The sequence below is a fragment of the Lactuca saligna genome, chromosome 9 (assembly GCF_052625555.1).
Source record: "Lactuca saligna cultivar CGN05327 chromosome 9, ASM5262555v1, whole genome shotgun sequence".
Taxonomy (NCBI): domain Eukaryota; kingdom Viridiplantae; phylum Streptophyta; class Magnoliopsida; order Asterales; family Asteraceae; genus Lactuca; species Lactuca saligna.
In genome coordinates, this window is record NC_136425.1 from 172,237,136 (window position 1) to 172,255,303 (window position 18,168).

General features: G+C 37.4%; 1 protein-coding gene across 1 annotated transcript; it reads right to left on the reverse strand.

Annotated features, from left to right (window-relative positions):
- Positions 1-7,767: 7,767 nt before the first annotated feature.
- Positions 7,768-11,629, reverse strand: LOC145014928 (uncharacterized). The gene is made up of 2 exons (XM_078973373.1): positions 9,780-11,629; positions 7,768-8,029 (listed from the first exon to the last, which is right to left on the reverse strand). Exon 1 carries the CDS (start codon positions 11,504-11,506, stop codon positions 9,806-9,808), a length of 1,701 nt encoding a protein of 566 aa, XP_078829499.1. The 5' UTR covers positions 11,507-11,629; the 3' UTR covers positions 7,768-8,029; positions 9,780-9,805.
- Between the last annotated feature and the right edge of the window lie 6,539 nt (positions 11,630-18,168).

Below are 18,168 nucleotides of genomic sequence, written 5' to 3' on the forward strand. Positions count from 1 at the left end.
TCCCTTCAAGCCCAATCGCCTCCCAAGAGTGCCGCCCCGCTAGTTTCCAAGAAAATCTGCAATAATGCTCAAGAAACTAGAAAGTACCCCGAAATGGTCATAAAAATAACAAAAGGGAAAATATGCATGAAAGTTAACTAAAATGCGAATGAAATGTACTAAAATAAACTATAAAAAGAAGTAAATAAAATGAAGCTATCACTCATGCAGAGGGGACGTGTGATAGCCTACGCATCGCGACAGTTGAAACCGCATGAGACCCGATACCCCACGCACGATTTGGAGCTGGGGGCGACGGTGTTCACCCTCAAGATATGTAGACATTACCTTTATGGGGTCCGCTGTACCATTTACACGGATCACAAGAGCTTGAGACACATCATGGATTAGCCGAACCTAAACATGAGGCAGCACAGATGGCTCGATATAGTCAAGGACTACGATTGCGAGATCCTTTACCACCCTGGTAACGCGAATGTGGTTGCGGATGCTTTGAGCCGCAAGTCGGTGGGGTCTTCCACTCCCGCAATATGTATGAAAATAGTCGTGGACTCCCCTCTTGTGAGTTTGATCAGGGATGCCCAGATAGAGGGCATGCGATCGGAAAATTTGAAGAGGGAAAGGATCAAGGGTGAAAACACAAGGTTCGTGCAGGATAGTCGGGGATTACTGACCAGGTATAGTCGGGTTTGGGTTCCGATGTCTGGCGGGATCAGGCAGATGGTTATGGAGGAGGCTCATAAGTCTCACTTCTCCATCCACCCAGGGGCCACCAAGATGTACCAGGATTTGAGTTTGAGCTATTGGTGGTCGGGCATGAAGCGCGAGATCGCTTGGTATGTCAAGAGGTGCTTGACCTGCAGGATGGTTAAGACGGAACATTAGAGGCTGCATGGCAAGCTGCTGCCCCTGGAGATTCCCATGTGGAAGTGGGAGCATATCACGATGGACTTTATCACCAAGCTGCCAAAGACGGTGAAGGGATTCGATGCCATTTGGGTCATCGTGGACCGATTGACCAAGAGTGACCATTTCTTGGCCACACGGGAGAGTTCGTTGGCCGAGAAGTTGGCCGAGGTGTATGTTCGTGAGATCGTGTATCGCCATGGGATTCCCGTTTCCATTGTCTCGGATCGGGATGTCAAGTTTACCTCCTGTTTCTGGCAGAAGTTTCACGAGGAACTGGGCACACGATTTCACTTCAGCACAACATTCCACCCTCAAACAGACGGCCAGAGCGAGCGGACTATTCAGACCCTCGAGGACATGGTGAGGGCGTGTCCCATCGACTTCGGTGGGAGCTGGGATTCTCACCTACCGCTTGCAGAGTTCGCCTACAACAACAACTATCAATCTAGCCTTGGCGCCCCGTCATTTGAGCTGTTGTACGGGCAGAGATGTCGCACCCCGATTTGTTGGGGGGAGGTGGGTCACAGGGTAATGGGCCGGACGGAGGTGATTTTGCAGACGACCGACAAGATTCATCAGATCAGACAAAGATTGCAGACAACTCAGAGTCAGCAGAAAAGTTACACCGACAGACGCCGATCTGAATTGGAATTCCAGACCGGCAACATGGTACTTCTAAAGGTCTCGCCCTGGAAGGGTGTGATCCGTTTCAGGAAAAGGGGAAAATTAGGCCCTCGATACATTGGGCCATTCAATATCATCGCAAGGGTTAGCAAGGTGGCTTATAGACTAGAGCTTCCGGAAGAGCTTAGTTGGATCCACAATACTTTCCACGTATCGCAATTGCGAAAGTGCATTACGAACCAGGAGGTTGTGGTATCATTGGATGATGTTCAGATCGACGAGCGCCTGAACTATGTGGAGAGGCCTGTGGCCATTTTGGAAAGAAAGACGAAGATTCTGCAGAGTAAGGAAATACCTTTAGTAAAGGTACAGTAGGAACATCGGAGGGGATCCGAGTGGACATGGGACTCATGGGAGTCGGAAGCAAAGATGTGCGAGCACTACCCGACATTGTTTATTCCAGCGGACTTCGAGGATGAAGTGTAGTTCAAGTGGGGGAGAGTTGTAACGCCCCGATTCTCAAGTATTGTTCAAATTATAGTTTCTTGGTTTTGGACCTACTCGACGAGTCAGTTACCCTACTCGTCGAGTAGCAGCGGAATTCGATGGCACCTTAAGTGACTGACTCGGCGAGTCCACTAGTGGGACACGGTGAGTAGGAGCTAGCAAATGAAACCCTAATTCCTGGGGTTTGTGTCCATATTTAAAGGAGCCTTAGCCTACCTTGGGTATCTTTACAGTCTTAGAGAGTCCATGATTCAAGTATGTGTGCTTCTTGGGTGTGTGAAGCTTGATTTGGAGATTTTGAAGGAGAAGGCTTGAAGGAAGAGGAGGTTGGAGTAATTAAGGTGGGGAAATCAGCTCTATTTTCAGTTGTCATCTTCTAGAGGTATTTTGAATTACCATCTCTTCTGTGAGTTTTTCCTTTGTATGAAGTTCTAGGGTTTTCTATGGACCTTAAGGGTTGATAAGTTGAACAATGAGTTGGATCTAAAGTTGTAACTTTAGATCTGGACCTTCTCTAAGCTCTATAAACATAAAGTCACAGAGTTGGTCATGTATGAGGTCCCTCTCATTAAGAGCTTAGACTTGTCATTTAGAGCCTTAAATGCAATGCATGTACGTAAAGTTTGTGACTTTACGTGATAAGTATGTCATAGAATCCTAGATCTATGAATTGGAGCCACTGCATGGCTCAGAACAAGTTTGTACGGAAAAAGACCAAACAGACTCGACGAGTCACAAGGATGACTCGGCGAGTCTGATGAAGGAAGCCGTGAACTCGACGAGTTGGATAAACAACTCGGAGAGTCCGATGAAGATTGTCATGAAACTTGGTGAGTTGATGAACAACTCGGCGAGTCAGATGAACTTTCCCAAGGATATGCACACGTATGCACCCGTCGAGTTTCGCTTAGGAAAACCCGAAGAGTGGCTTTAGAGTTCAGCCGAAAAACGAGGGAAACTCGACGAGTCACTCGATGACTCAGCGAGTGCACCGGAAGCCAAGGAAACTCGGTGAGCCAGGTCAACATGGACTATTGACCTTGATTGTTGACTTTGACCATTGACCTAAGTGGATCTGTTAACTTTTGAGGACAGTTATAGAAGGATCAGAATCTTATGTATGCAGTTCGTGATAAATATAGGTGGTGGGATTTGTGACAGTAACCCGAAGGTTGGAACTAATTTCTGTGAGTCGACGTTTCGAGGTGAGTTATCGTCACTATACTAAGGGGTCTAAGGCACCAAGGCCGGCCCAATGGATTTGATATTCTAGTAATTATTGATATGTTGAGTTGAGTCAGTAATATATGCCAGTTGACATGCTGGTCGGGTAGATATGTAGGACTGCCTGTGATACTGACTGATTACGTGTATATGCATTTATCTGTTACATGTCGACATGTTATGTGGGGTGGGTTGAGGTTGTACTGCTCCGTGTGGTAGCCGAAAAACCCGAGAGTATTCCAGATATGAGTTGAGGGCCTGGTAGGCATTCCAGACTCATACTGAGGACTCAAGAGCATACCAGATACGAGCTGAGGGCCCGGTAGGCATTCCAGACTCGTACTGAGGGCCTGGGGGTAGCCCAGCTTGTAAAGCTGGGGACCCAGTGTATGATGTTCTGTTTTGATTGATATGATATGCTAATGTTGATATTGTTATGTGGAGTGTATGTGTATCGGTATTTTGGGGTGACTCACTAAGCATTCGGGTTTACAGTTTCAGTTTATGGTTTCAGGTACCTCAGGGGATCGCGGCAAGGCCAAGACGTGATCGTACAGCTCCTCCTACTATATTATGTTTATGGGAAAAATACTATGATAATTAATGTTTTGAAAACTAAATTTGTAATATTTTGATGAACTTGACATGTTTTTAAAAGTTTAAATTTGTTTGAAATTTTGGATGTTACAACACATCAACTTAGTCCTGACCGGGCCAGGCATTAAGTCAAAGCAAAATCAACGAGGGGTCCAAGATATCGCTTTTACCCTCATAGGATAAAAGGAACAAATAAACTTCGAATTATATGTTTGTACTATTACTTATCAGATTGTACACAACAATATGTTTTATAACATCAAGTTACTGATGCGTTTACGCATTATCAATGCATAATCAACTTGTAAACAACAACTCATATATCTAGGTTTAAAGATTATATGATATTATCATCTCACGATCACTTGTTATTGAATTCCATGAAGTGATTCATGTGAGTGCGGGTTTAATCCAATACTCAAATCTTATTTCAAGAGCACTCATAAACGTTGCAGCAAACCTTTGCTATGTCTAAACACTTAGACAATCTACAAGCCAATTCATGACAGTATTCTTTCATACCTACTTCCAACGTATGAACGACTGTGGATATTTTAAATAATCTTATTATTTAGGAAGTAAAAACATGCAAAGTAAAACAATAGTAAATAATTGACACAAGACAATAACATTACTTATAAATAAAACACCATTATTTAATCATCAAAATGTCAATTACAATTTATCTATTACAAGTTTCTAAGTCTATTTAATCACTAAAATTAATATCGCCCTTTAGCCCGATGCTCCTAGCGTGTTGCAAGTGCTTAACCCTACTCAGTCCTTTCGTAAGGGGATATGTTGGGTTCTCTTCTAACGATATCCTCTTTACCACGAAGAGCCCCTCTTCTGCCCGATATCTAATGAAATGATATTTTCTATCGATATGCATGGATCTGCCATGATCCCTCGGTTCCTTTGTTAAGGCAACCGCACCTTCGTTATCGTAGAAAATGTCCATAGGCTCTTTTATGGCCGGTACAACTCCCAAGTCTCCAATGAAGTTCTTTAGCCATATCGCCTCCTTCGATGCTTCGCTCGCTGTTATGTACTCTGATTCTCACGTTTAATCAACTACGGTCTCCTGCTTGGAACTTTTCTAAGTCACTACTCCTCCATTCAAGGTAAAGACCCAGCCCGACTGCGAACGGAAATTATCCCGGTCAGTCTGAAAACTAGCATCACTATACCTTCGCACTCTCAAGTCATCACTCCCACCAAGGATAAGAAACCATTCCTTAGTCCTCCAGATGTACTTAAGAATATTCTTTACTGCGGTCCAATGTGCTCTACCAGGTTTCCCTTGATATTTGTTGACCATGCTCAAAGCGAAGGCCACATCAGGGCGAGTACAAGTCATATCATACATGATTGAGCCAACTACGGAAGCATAAGGTACTCTGCTCATCTCTGCTATCTTAACTTCGGTACTCGGGCTTTGAGTCTTACTCAGCTTGGTATTGCTTTGGATTGGTAACTCCTATTTCTTGGAATTTTGCATGCTAAAACGTTTTAGCACTTTATCCAAGTAAGTACTTTGACTAAGTCATATTAGTCTTTTACTCCGATTTCTCAATATCCTTATCCCAAGAATATAAGCGGCTTCTCCGAGGTCCTTCATAGCGAAGCACTTCCCAAGCTAGGATTTAAACTCCTGCAGGGTTGGGACGTCATTTCATATGAGCAGTATGTCATCCACATATAAAGCGAGAAAGCTAACTATACTCCAACCGGCTTTGACATATACACAAGACTCATCTTTGCTTCTCGAAAATCCAAACTCTTTGACTTTCTCATCGAAACAGAGATTCCATCTGCGAGACGCTTGTTTCAATCCATAAATGGATTTCTCAAGCTTACATACTCTATTAGGGTGCTCTGCATTGACAAAACCCTTTGGCTGACTCATGTAAACATCTTCAGCCAACTTCCCATTAAGGAAAGTGGTTTTGACATCAATCTGCCATATTTCATAATCATGAAATGCAGTTATGCTAGCATAACCATTATAGATTTAATATTCGCTATTGGCGAGAAGGTCTCATCATAGTCAACTCCGGAAGTTTGAGTAAAGCCATTTGCAATCAATCGTGTCTTATACGTGTGTACTTTCCCATCCATGTCGGTCTTCTTCGTGAAGATCCACTTGCACCCTGATCGTCTTACGATTTGGTACATTGTCAACCAAGTTCCAAAGTTGATTGTCATATATAGACTGAATCTCGTTGTCCATAGCCTCTTTCCATTTCGTAGACTCTAGGCATGTCATGACTTCCTTGTAGTTGTTAGGTTCATCCATATATATATATATATATAATATTGTATTAGGATTTTGAGTATTAAGTAATGTAATTCTTGTTTTAGTAGATTTTTTTTTTTTTTGTGAATATTACTTTCTGGCACACATCAAAATTATGTAATTTTACTATTATAAAAGTTTGGGTTAATGGGTTGGGTATTTGTTCATTCGGTGGTTGCGGGCATGGATTTTGTCATTCAATACCTAAGAGTTATTACAATGGGGTCGATTATGTTTTCAATTTTTTATAAGGGTTTAGATCAAGGGTTATTCACTCCAAACTCATTTCATTGACATGTCTATTTTGTGATCTTTTGTATGAAAGATGAAGGGGCCCATAGCTAATGTATGAAAGACTATGGGGGCATATCACTTGCATGAAAGATTATAACGAGATTATAGCATTCACATGGGTATGTGATATTTTATAAAACTTACTAAGTTTTGTGCTTACTAGTTCAAATTTAAATATTTCAGGTTGTTCTTACAGTAAGGGGAAAGACGCGACTTAATTGCATTGCATCCATGGATATTTTTTGGAGACTTCCGTACATTTGATTTCACTATCTTTTATTACTTTGATTTTTATTACAATTTATCAAAACTTAACAATTGTTATTTATCTATCTTTTGGGAATGAAATTTGAAAGATTGCTTTTAATTAAAATGAAAATTTTAATTTGAAACTTAAGATGTTACATATATATTCAAACGATAAGTATACAATTCAAAAATGGGAAGAAAAGTAAAGAAGACAATAATTACATGGTTCACATGATTAGGATAATTGTGTTATGTTCACTAACAAACAAATCCTGAGGTCAATATTCAATTACATTGTGCTCTATATATAGAGTTAGATAGAGAAAAATAAAATTACTCTAAAGAGTGTGTAACACTAACATAGTTCACCCCTTGTTTGATGTTTATATCATTCACCAACATCATTGAAGTCCAATTTGGGACATCTTTGACCTCTACCATCATAGTCTCTACAACTCAACAAAAATGCAACATTCATGCTTTTTCTATGGAATTTATGTTTTATCCCTCTACATAAATATGAAATATCGTTAGGTGGAGTACTAAATGACAATACATCGCACAAAGTTCTTATATGGCGACATGTTCTTTCCATGACCTTGACCCGCTATCCATAAATACTTGCCGACCTTTCGCAAACACAACTCATTTTTTCAGTCTAATTTCTTAGTTTTGTAATTTCATGATATTCAACTTGTCTTCATTCTAACACTCAATCAAATCTTAAAGTTGGTACTTGATACTCCACAATATATAAAGCATCATGAACAAATTATTCCATAAAAAAAATAGAAAAATATAAATGTTACACGATCTTATTTATCCAACCAATTTCTAAACTCAACTTACATAACTTCCTTTTACAACACCAATATGTTCTTAACTTTAGGCATCTATGTTTTCCATACAACATTTTGGTATACATCTATTTTTCTTTGTCCACGTTCAAAAAAAAAAAAAAAAAACGGAATATATGTACAAGATGAATATGATCATATACATCTACAAGTGAATGATTAAAGTAAAAAACAAGCAAAATGTCATCTACAACAAGTTAATCATCATTAAAGTAAAAAAGAAGTAACAACCCTATTCCAAATACTCCTAAATTCCATTAACCGGGCTTATGCAAGATTATTTGAAAAAAAAAATGAAAAATGAATATCCTATCTAAAACTTGTGACCAAAATTTACATGTTATATATTTTTTATTCTATTAAAATACATGTAGTAGTATAATACTATTATTTATCGTAGATATTCACCCATGTGTATAACTAGTTGACTGTGATTTGTTACCTTGTGAACTTCACCCAAACAAAGCCCCTACAAGACAAAAGATGAGATTTATGATATGTTAGAGCTTTTATTTGTGTCGAAATGTTTCACAAAAATTAATAGTAAGTTTTTTAAATATAGAAAATTATAAAAAACATAAAAACCACAACTAAGTTTCAACGATCTCAAAAGCTACTTGAAGTAGCTTTTGATTCGGAAGCTTTTTGTTATAAAATAAAAGCTTTATGTTATAAAATAAAGTTTTTTGTTTTTTACATGTGCCGAAATATTCGACAAAATAGTTTTAAGCTTTTGAAATATATAAAATCACATAAAATCTAAAATCTAAAAGCTATAAAAAAGCTTCTTGAAGCGACTTGAATTATAAGTTTTTTTTTTTATTAAAAATAAAAACTTTGACCTCTTAATTCAAGTTTGTTTTGAAGATTTAACTAGTGATGTTTGACATTTGTAACAAAGTGATATAAGTATTATTGTAGGTTATGTTAGATAAACCAATAAAAAAATGTTTTACAAAATTATTTTGTTTTCAAAGATAATAGAATGTTGTATGAAAGAGGTATATCATGATACAAAATCATTCATATTTACAAAACAAAATAAATTAGAAACAAAGCATTCCCGAATATGCCTAATTGATCACGATTCACGTTAAAGCATAGACATAAATGATGAAGGAAACCGACGCCCACGTGACAACAATAACAATAATAAAAGTTATTTATATTTAAATTGCCGACTTCAATAACAATCTACTTTTAACAAATTAATCAAAAAGTAATTACAGTTTTGGTCCCTATGGTTGCCACTTATTTGACGTTTTGGTCCAAGTTTTGATAAATTAATATTACAAACCACATTTAGTTTTTAGACTAAATTACATTTTTGGTCTGGAACCATAGCTTAAGGTTGTTTGATATGTATTTTATTGGATCTGATAAAAGATTGAATATGCTTGTATCTAGGGATGAGCAAAAGGACCGAACCGGCCGGAACCGACCCGAACCGGACTGGAACCGGGAACCGGCTTCGGCCAAAATCAAGAACCAAACCGGCCCGGCGGTTCTACCGGTTCCCGGTTCCTACCGGTTTTTGTCGTGTCTTCAAATGTTGGAACCGATCCTTCAAAAATAGCATCATACGGTTCCGGTTCTTGCCGGTTCTACCGGTTTTTGCCGGTTCTACCGGTTCCGGTTATATCGGTTCCGGTTCCTACCGGTTCCCGGTTCCAAAAATCCATAAAAATAACGTCCCGGTCCCGGCCCGACCGGTTCCATCGGGTTCCGGTTCCGGTGCCGGTTCCAGTACCGGTTCCGGTACCGGTTCCGGCCGGTTCCTCGGTCCATATGCTCATCCCTACTTGTATCAGATTCAGACTGTTTATACCATAAATTATAAAGCTTTGATTCGATCTTATTGCCTCTTATATGCTTCTTACTTTGCCTTGTAAGAAGTTAAATCTGACTCAATCAACACCTATCAAACGTTTTTTAATTCTTGTTCTATAAAGTTTTCATGTGCATTTTCTTTTGTATCCTTGTTTAAGGTTTTTTCTTTATCCCTTGTTACAAATAGAATGATTGTATCAATTTGGAACAAAATTACAAAAATTACTAAAATCATCATTTTACTATAAAAACCTTAAATAAGGACCAAAAATGAAAATAAAAATGTTTTGGTACGAAAAAGCCAAATTATCTAATTTTTATTTACTCACAAATTTTGAGGGGCAAAGTGATAAAAATATTTTTTTTATCGAAAAGTGTCACGAAAGTACCTTGGGAGGAAGTTCGATTTAGGTTTCTACTCCTTCCAACTTCTGTTGAAAATACTCTTCAGCCGGCTACCGGAAAGTCTCTGTAACGCTTTCTTAGCTCCGACGACCTCCGTTTCACTCAGCCGCTGCAAGTAACTGTTGGCACCGGCTTCCATTAGCTTCCGCCGGCAGGTGTTGCTTCCGTCGGTCATCAATGTATAAACAACCGCCACCGGAAACTTTTTCGGAACCGATTCGGTCAACGGATCCAACATATGAACTAGCCTCATCATGCTCTTCTCATCTCTCGCAAAAAAGCTTCGATTTTGTTTCACCGACAACAGAGAAGTTAATGCTTGCATTGCTGCCTCTTGTAACCCTACCGGTTTAGCCGATTCCATAAGCTTCACCAGAGGTCCCATGCATCCGGCGATTCCACGCTTGTTAGAATCGGTAATACACAAATTAGCTAATATTGAAGTTGATATTTGTTGTAGAGTTGGATTTCCTTGCTCGATGAATTCGGCGATTTGTGTTATGAAAATCGATGATGAGGATAACAATCGGGAAACAGAATCGGAAGTGGAGAGTGAGTGAATTGAACGTAATACGTACTCTAATGTATCTGGATTTGATGATCTGTGAAGCAAATTTAAAAGGCTTTCCAATCCTTTCTCTTGTATCAACAACCTCCTGAAATACTTGCTCGATGAAGCGACAATCGCAATACAGTTAGCCGATTTTTCTTGTGAAGCCGCGGAGCCGGAAACAAGTAGCTGAACCATCACCGCAACCGCAGATTCTTCGCATAAATAAACACGCACGTCTTCAACTGACGCTACGTTCATAATAGCGCCGATTGCGTGTGATTGCGCAGTTAACGATCCAGATCTACAGACATCAAGTAGTATCGGAACACCGCCGTACGCTGTAATAGCCCACGCATTATCAACATCGCCGGTGATTGCTTCAACGGCAATGGACGCCTTTTCTTTCAATTGAATAGAACCAAATTCCAGAATCCTCAACAACGGCCCTAATCCACCTTCCTCGAAAACCGTTTTTCTAGATTCTTCGCTTGCGCAGGCGAGAATCGATACAGCAGACACCGCTTGTTCACTAAGATCGTTAACATCAAGAAGCTGAATCAAATACCTTATATTACCTTCATTCGCAACAACTTTAACAGCTTTTTCATCTTCGATAAGTAATTGCACAAGACATTCCATTGCCTTTCTCTTAAACTCCACTCCCCCAATCTGCAATCTAGTGAAAACGTCTCTAACAAAAAAACCTAAATCTTCTGAAGAAGATCCAGGTGCGGGTTGAGAGAGAACAATCGCAGTTGAATGACAGAGGACGCCGGAGCGGATGAGCAAATCAAGGTCTTGAAGCTGCTTAGATAGCCAACCGGTTGCCATGTCAAGGTCACTCTGCATAAGGAGCTTCCCAGTTTTGTAACTGAAATCGGTGCATTGGTCGCATAGGGTTTGGATACGGCGGAGGGTGGATAAGAGGTCCGGGAGTAACGTCTGGAGGATATGATTTTCCGACCAGTGAGTCGAATCGGAAATGCTTGATAATGAAGAGCTGAGAACGACAAGCTTTGAACGGATAACTTGCCAACGGGCGGTGAAGGAGTTGACGGAGGACGACGCCGGGAGTATTGTGGAGAGGAGGGTGGTGGTTTGGTGAAGGGTGTCGACGGGAGAAAGCGGCGGAGATGGTGGTGCAACGGCGGAGTACATTTCTAGATGTCTGGTGGGATTGGGAATGGGGAAAGGAAGTACATTGCGAAGTGGGAAGGAACAGAGAGAGAGGAGGTTTGAAGGTGGTGGGGTTTTGGGGTTGGGGTAAGAAGCGTGAGAAACGGGTGGGTTAGAAGGCAAGTTCTTGTGAATGCCAACCTATCACGTGCGCGGCTAGTGATCACAACTACCATCACAATTAAAATGGATAAATTGTTTTTGTTTCTTATTATTTTAAGGTCCTTATTTTATAGCTCATGTTATCTACACAAGTAAATGTATTTTCGTTCCATCTATAATTGTTAAACAAGTTAAACACGAAACCATAAAAATAAATAAATAACTGATGAAATACAATTTTTTTTTAAAGTTTGCCTTCAGATTATCGCAATTAAAAATATAATAGCAATCATCGACCAATTTGAAGTTACGGTTAACGAGATGTATGGCAATTTTTATTTTGGAGAATATATATATATATAGAGAGAGATAGATAGAGAGAAGTGTAGGCTCAAATGTTTTTATTATTTATTGTATCGATGTATTATTGTATTTATTTATAATTGATTTTGGATCAATCATTTTAGTTGTTTTAAAAAAATAATTAATGGTTGTTAAACATTTAATATTTAATTAATACTCATTATATCTTCAACGTTTAATATGCATTAATTAATTTTTTAAAACAACTAAAATGATTTGTTCAGAATCAATCATAGATGCACACAATAAATAGTTAAAACAAAATAATCTAATACTGGTATTTTGGGCAAATTTTTAATAAAATCCTAAATTTTATTTTTTAAATAAATAAGTCCTGATTTTTTCACCTTTTGAATAGAAAAACTCAAGAAATCGGCTAATTTATTCACTTTAGTCCTTTTTAACCTGTTCAGCGGGTCATGGGACCAAATTGTAATTTTTCGAAAATAAAAGAAACTTTTTGCAGATTTTGTCAAAAATTTTATATAATGTATAAACATATTTTTTACATATCTATATCTATTTTTACGTATTTTTGTATTTTTTTATATTTTTATAAGTACACATTTACGTATTTTAAATGTATAAACGTATTTTTTTTTACTTATTTATATGTATTTTTAACCATTTTACATATTTTTTTATGTACTTTTATGTGTTATTTTTTATATATTATGATTTTATATGTATTTTTATATATTTTGACGTATTTATGTATATTTTTTAAAACTTTTTATATAAATTTATATGTATTTTAAGTGTATAAACGTACTTTTTACGCATTTATATATATTTTTAAGTATTTTACATATCTTTTATGTATTATGTATTTATATATTTCTTTAAAGTTTTTTATATAGATGTTTTTGAATATTTATGTATTTTAAATGTATAAACGTATTGTTTTACGTATATATATATATATATATATATATATATATATATATATATATATATATATTAAGTACTTTACATATATTTTTTTGTGTTTTTTTATGTGTTTTTTATGTATTATGTATCTATATATATTTTTGCGTATTTATGTATTTTTTTAGTTTTCTTATATATATGTTTATGTATTTTTATGTACATTAAATGTTAAAGTGTCTTATTTTTACGTAAAAAATATATAAACAGATAAAAATAATACAATTAAACATTTAATATACATAAAAATACATAAAAATCTATATAAGAAAACTAAAAGAATACATAAATACGCAAAAATACATATAAATACATAATACATAAAAAAACACAAAAAATATGTAAAATAGTTTAAAAAAATACATATAAATACATAAAACAATACGTCTATACATTTAAAATACATAAATATACAAAAACATCTATATAAAACACTTAAAAGAATACATAAATACGTAATACATAAAAAAAATATGTAAAATACTAAAAAATAGATGTAAATACGTAAAAATATGTTTATACATTTAAAATACATAAACATCTATATAAAAAGCTTAAAAAATACATAAATACGTAAAAATACATAATACATATAAATACATAATACATAAAAAAAATACACATAAAAATACATTAAAAAAATATGTAAAATTGTTTAAAATACATATAAATCAGTAAAAAAACATACGTTTATACATATAAAATACATAAAAATACGTAAATATATACATATAAAAACATAATAAATACACAAATACGTAAATTTTGATTTAGATATGTAAAAAAATATGTTTATACATTATATAAAAATTTTGACGAAATCTGGAAAAAAATCCCGTTTATTCGAAAAATTAACAATTTGGTCTCATAACCTGCTGAACATATCAAAAAGGGCTAAAGTGAATAAATTAACTAGTTTCTTGGGCTTTTCTATTCAAAAGGTGAAAAGGTTAGAACTTTTTTATTCAAAAAATAAACTTTTAGACTTTATTAAAAATTTCCCAAAATATCGGAACTTTTCTGGTATATATATATATATATATATATATATATATATATATATATATATATATATATATATATATATATATATATATATATATATATATATTAATCTTACTTTAATCAATCATACTTCAAAGACATGTTATCCATGTCATATTTAACATGTTAATCTTACTTCAACACAATAATAATCAACAAAATAAATTATGCAATTTGATAATTAATCACACTCTAATACTTTAAGTCTTCAATACAATTAATAAGACAATACATATATGGTATGAGTGGAAGTCGACTTAATCAATATTTTAGTTTGGCCTAAGAAAAAACATTTTTATTCAATGTAATGGCACAAAAAACATTTTATTTATGTAAAATAGTTCAAAAATATAATTTATTCAGATAACGGTTGTAGCGTCACTATAGTGGTGACTATAATTGCAGTAAATCGCATTGTTACACCTCCGTGAAACGTTATAACACGCGATTAACTGCCCAACCAAGCTATTGATATTTTGGCTTTTCGGTATTCCTTTTTCTTTTTATTTGTATTTTTTTAAAATGTTAATAAATTCATTAAAATAATTAATTCACTAAGAGTTAACATATTTTTAGAACGACAAACACAAATCCGTCTAAATTATATCTTCAACCCCGTGGGTAATATTTTGATATTGTTAGACCAAATGCTCTTTGGTACTAAAAATTAATATATGACGATGACGACGTAACTAAATGCTCAATTTTCAATTTAACAAACGAAGATATATATATATATATATATATATATATATATATATATATATATATATATATATATATATATATATATATATAATGTTTTTAAAAAACTTATATGTTAAGTTTGACTTGAGCATTTGTAGCATTCTCATGACATAATTGGATTTTATGGCGCAGTTGCATACGGTAGCACAATTGGATACAATGGCATAATTGGGGTTTGATGCTATTTGGGTTGTCGTTGATCGGTTGACCAAAAATGCACATTTCTTGGCCATACGGGAGAGTTCGTCGGCAGAGAAATTGGCCAACATGTATGTCAACGAGATTGTCTCTCGCCATGGGGTTCCAGATTTTATCGTTTCCGATCGGGATGTCAGGTTTACTTTCCTTTTTTGCAGAAGTTCCATGAGGAACTGGGTACGCGACTGCATTTTAGTACAGCTTTCCATCCGCAGACAGATGGGCAAAGTGAGCGGACCGTCCAGACCCTCGAGGATATGTTGAGGGCATGCGTTATTGATTTTGGTGGGAGTTGGGATTCTCACCTACCGCTTGTAGAGTTCGCCTACAACAACAACTATCATTCAAGTATTCGCACCCCGCCTTTTGAGTTGTTGTATGGCTGGAAGTGTAGAACCCCAATCTGCTGGGGTGAGATTGGGCACAGGGTAATGGGGCGGACAGTGGTAGTTCTGCAGACTACCGAAAAGATACAACAGATTAGACAGCGTTTGCAGACCGCTCAGAGTTAGCAGAAAAGTTATGCTGACCGACGCCGATCTAAACTGGAATTTCAGGTGGGTGACATGGTTCTCCTGAAGGTCTCGCCTTGGAAGGGTGTGATCCGCTTCATGAAGAGGGGAAAATTAGGTCCCCGTTACATTGGGTCGTTCAGGATTGTTGTCAGGGTTGACAGGGTGGCTTATAGGCTAGAGCTTTCGGAGGAGCTTAGCCGGATCCAAAGCACATTCCATGTTTCGCAATTGCGAAAATGCATTATGGACCATGAGACAGTGGTATCGTTGGATGATATTCAGGTCGATGAGCGTCTGAACTATGTGGAGAGGCCTGTGGCTATTTTGGAAAGGAAGAAGAAGATTATGCGGAACAAGGAATTACCTTTAGTAAATGTACAGTGGGAACATCAGAGGGGATCCGAGTGGACATGGGAGCCGGAGCCGGAGATGCGCGAGCATTACCCGACATTGTTTATTCCAGTGGACTTTGAGGGCGAAGTCTAGTTCAAGTGGGGGAGAGTTGTAACACCCCGATTCTCAGGTACTGTTTTAAATAAGATTTCTTGGGTTAGACCTTACTCGACGAGTTGGTTTCCCTACTCGTCGAGTAGCAGCGGGGTGGGATCGCGAGTTAAGTGACCTACTTGACGAGTCCATATTGGGACTCGGCGAGTAGGAGCTGGCAGATGAAACCCTAAATCTCGGGGTTTTGCACCCTATTTAAAGGAACCATAGCCTCCCTTCGGCCTCTTTACAGTTCTAGAAAGTCCTTGAGAACCCTAATACGTGTGTGTGCCCATTATGTGTTCGAAGCTTGAAAAGAGGATTTTTGGAGGGAGAAAGCTTAGAGGAGAAGGAGATTGGAGCAAGTAGAGTGTGGAAATCAACACTTATCTCAAATACCATCTTCTAGAGGTACCCAAATCGCAATTTTTCCTTGTAGATCTATTCTATTGGCTGAGTTTTAGGGGTTTTGTGGAATATTAAGTTGGTAAGATGAGCTATGGGCTAGATCTGAGGTTGTAACTTCAGATTTGGACCCTCCTTGGATTCTAAAAGCATAAAGTTACAATTTTGGTCATGATTGAGGTCCCTCTTGAGCATGAAGCTCCATTAGGAACTAAAAATATGCATTTAGAGCCTTTATAGCCATGCATGCATGTAAAGTTTGCAACTTTACGTGGTAAGCATGCCCTAGAAGCTTGGATCTGTGATTTGGAGCCGCTGCATGGCTTAAATCATGTCTGTATGGAAAAAGGGTTGAATGGACTCGACGAGTCGCAAGGTTGACTCGGCGAGTCACATGAAGATGGTTGTGAACTCGACGAGTTGGAAGAACAACTCGGTGAGTCCGATGAAGATTACCATAAGACTCGACGAGTCGAAGAACAACTTGACGAGTCGGATAAGTTTTCTACAGGAGATGTATGCATGTGTATCCGTCGAGTTGCAAGGAGGAAACTCGACAGATGGCCTTAAAGTTTGATCGAGAATCGAAGCAACTCGACGAGTCACCCCGATGGTCGGTGAGTTGGAATGTGCTTCAAGGAACTCGGCGAGTAGCCGAGGGTACTCAGCAAGTTGAGGTCAACATGGACTGTTGACCTTGACTGAGGACTTGACTTTGATCATGGGTTGACTAGTGGGTTATGGAGTACCTTAAAAGGTTAAGGACTTATGAGTATGTTGTTTTATGGTAATAGGTGGTGGAGCCTGTGTTAAGTGATCCGAGAGTTGGAGTTTACCTTTCGAGTCGACATCTACGAGGTGAGTTATCCTCACTATATCGATAGGGTCTAAGGCACCAAGGTCGGCCCTTTAGTTGTTATCGTTATGGTATGCTACATGTGGATATGATCTGTTAGATCAGAATCATGATGGACTATATGTTATGTTCTTATGATCCGTAGGGATTGCTATGTTAGTGACTTGGTAGGTCAGTGATCTAGTTATGAGAGATTTCTATGTGTGGTAATCAGTGAGATAGATATGTTCGATGTTTTGTATATGCCAGTAAATGTTTGTATGCGCACATGGTTATTTGCTTGTTGATTTGGGTTGAGGCGGTCCTGCTTTGTGTTGAAGGCCAACATACCCTATGAGTGGTCCGGGGAGACTGTAGGCCCACGTGGCGGTCCAGTCATGCCGAAGGCTCGGTGTAGATTCAGTAGGTTGTATGCCCTGGAGGGCGGTCTAGTCAGACCAATGGCCCAGTATGCATGCTATTGATTTGTGGTTACATATTTGGTATTTCAACGTGGTATTGGTATTTTGGGGGTAATTCACTAAGCCCTCGGGCTTACAGTTTGCAGTTTATTGTTTTAGGTACTTCAGGAGGAGTTCATGGCAAGGCAAAGGCGTGACCGTACCACTCCTCATCCTTATGATGTTGTTTTGGGACACTCTGATGGATATTGATAAAAAATCTTGTAAACTGTTACTATCTGATTTTATTTATGCTTGAAAAGTTTAAATTTGGAGTAAAAATTTATGGGTGTTACAAACATACAGGAGATCATAGATAAAGAGACCTCAGTCTATCCTACATGACCACATACAGTCCCTATGACATCCCTATACTAAAAGATAACCAAAACTAGTGAGCCGACATTGGTGCCTTCGACCCACGAGTACAATGAGGTAAAACTCACCTCTTGGTCTGAAAAATATCTCTAAATAAAACACAACTCCAAATGTCAGCTCAATTGATCACATATTAATCAAATAACGACCAATCTCAATTACCACTCTAAATACCCAAAATAC

What these genes read in the sequence shown, in the direction of transcription:
- LOC145014928 (XM_078973373.1), bottom strand. Translation starts at nt 11,506, where the DNA reads ATGTACTCCGCCGTTGCACCACCATCTCCGCCGCTTTCTCCCGTCGAC.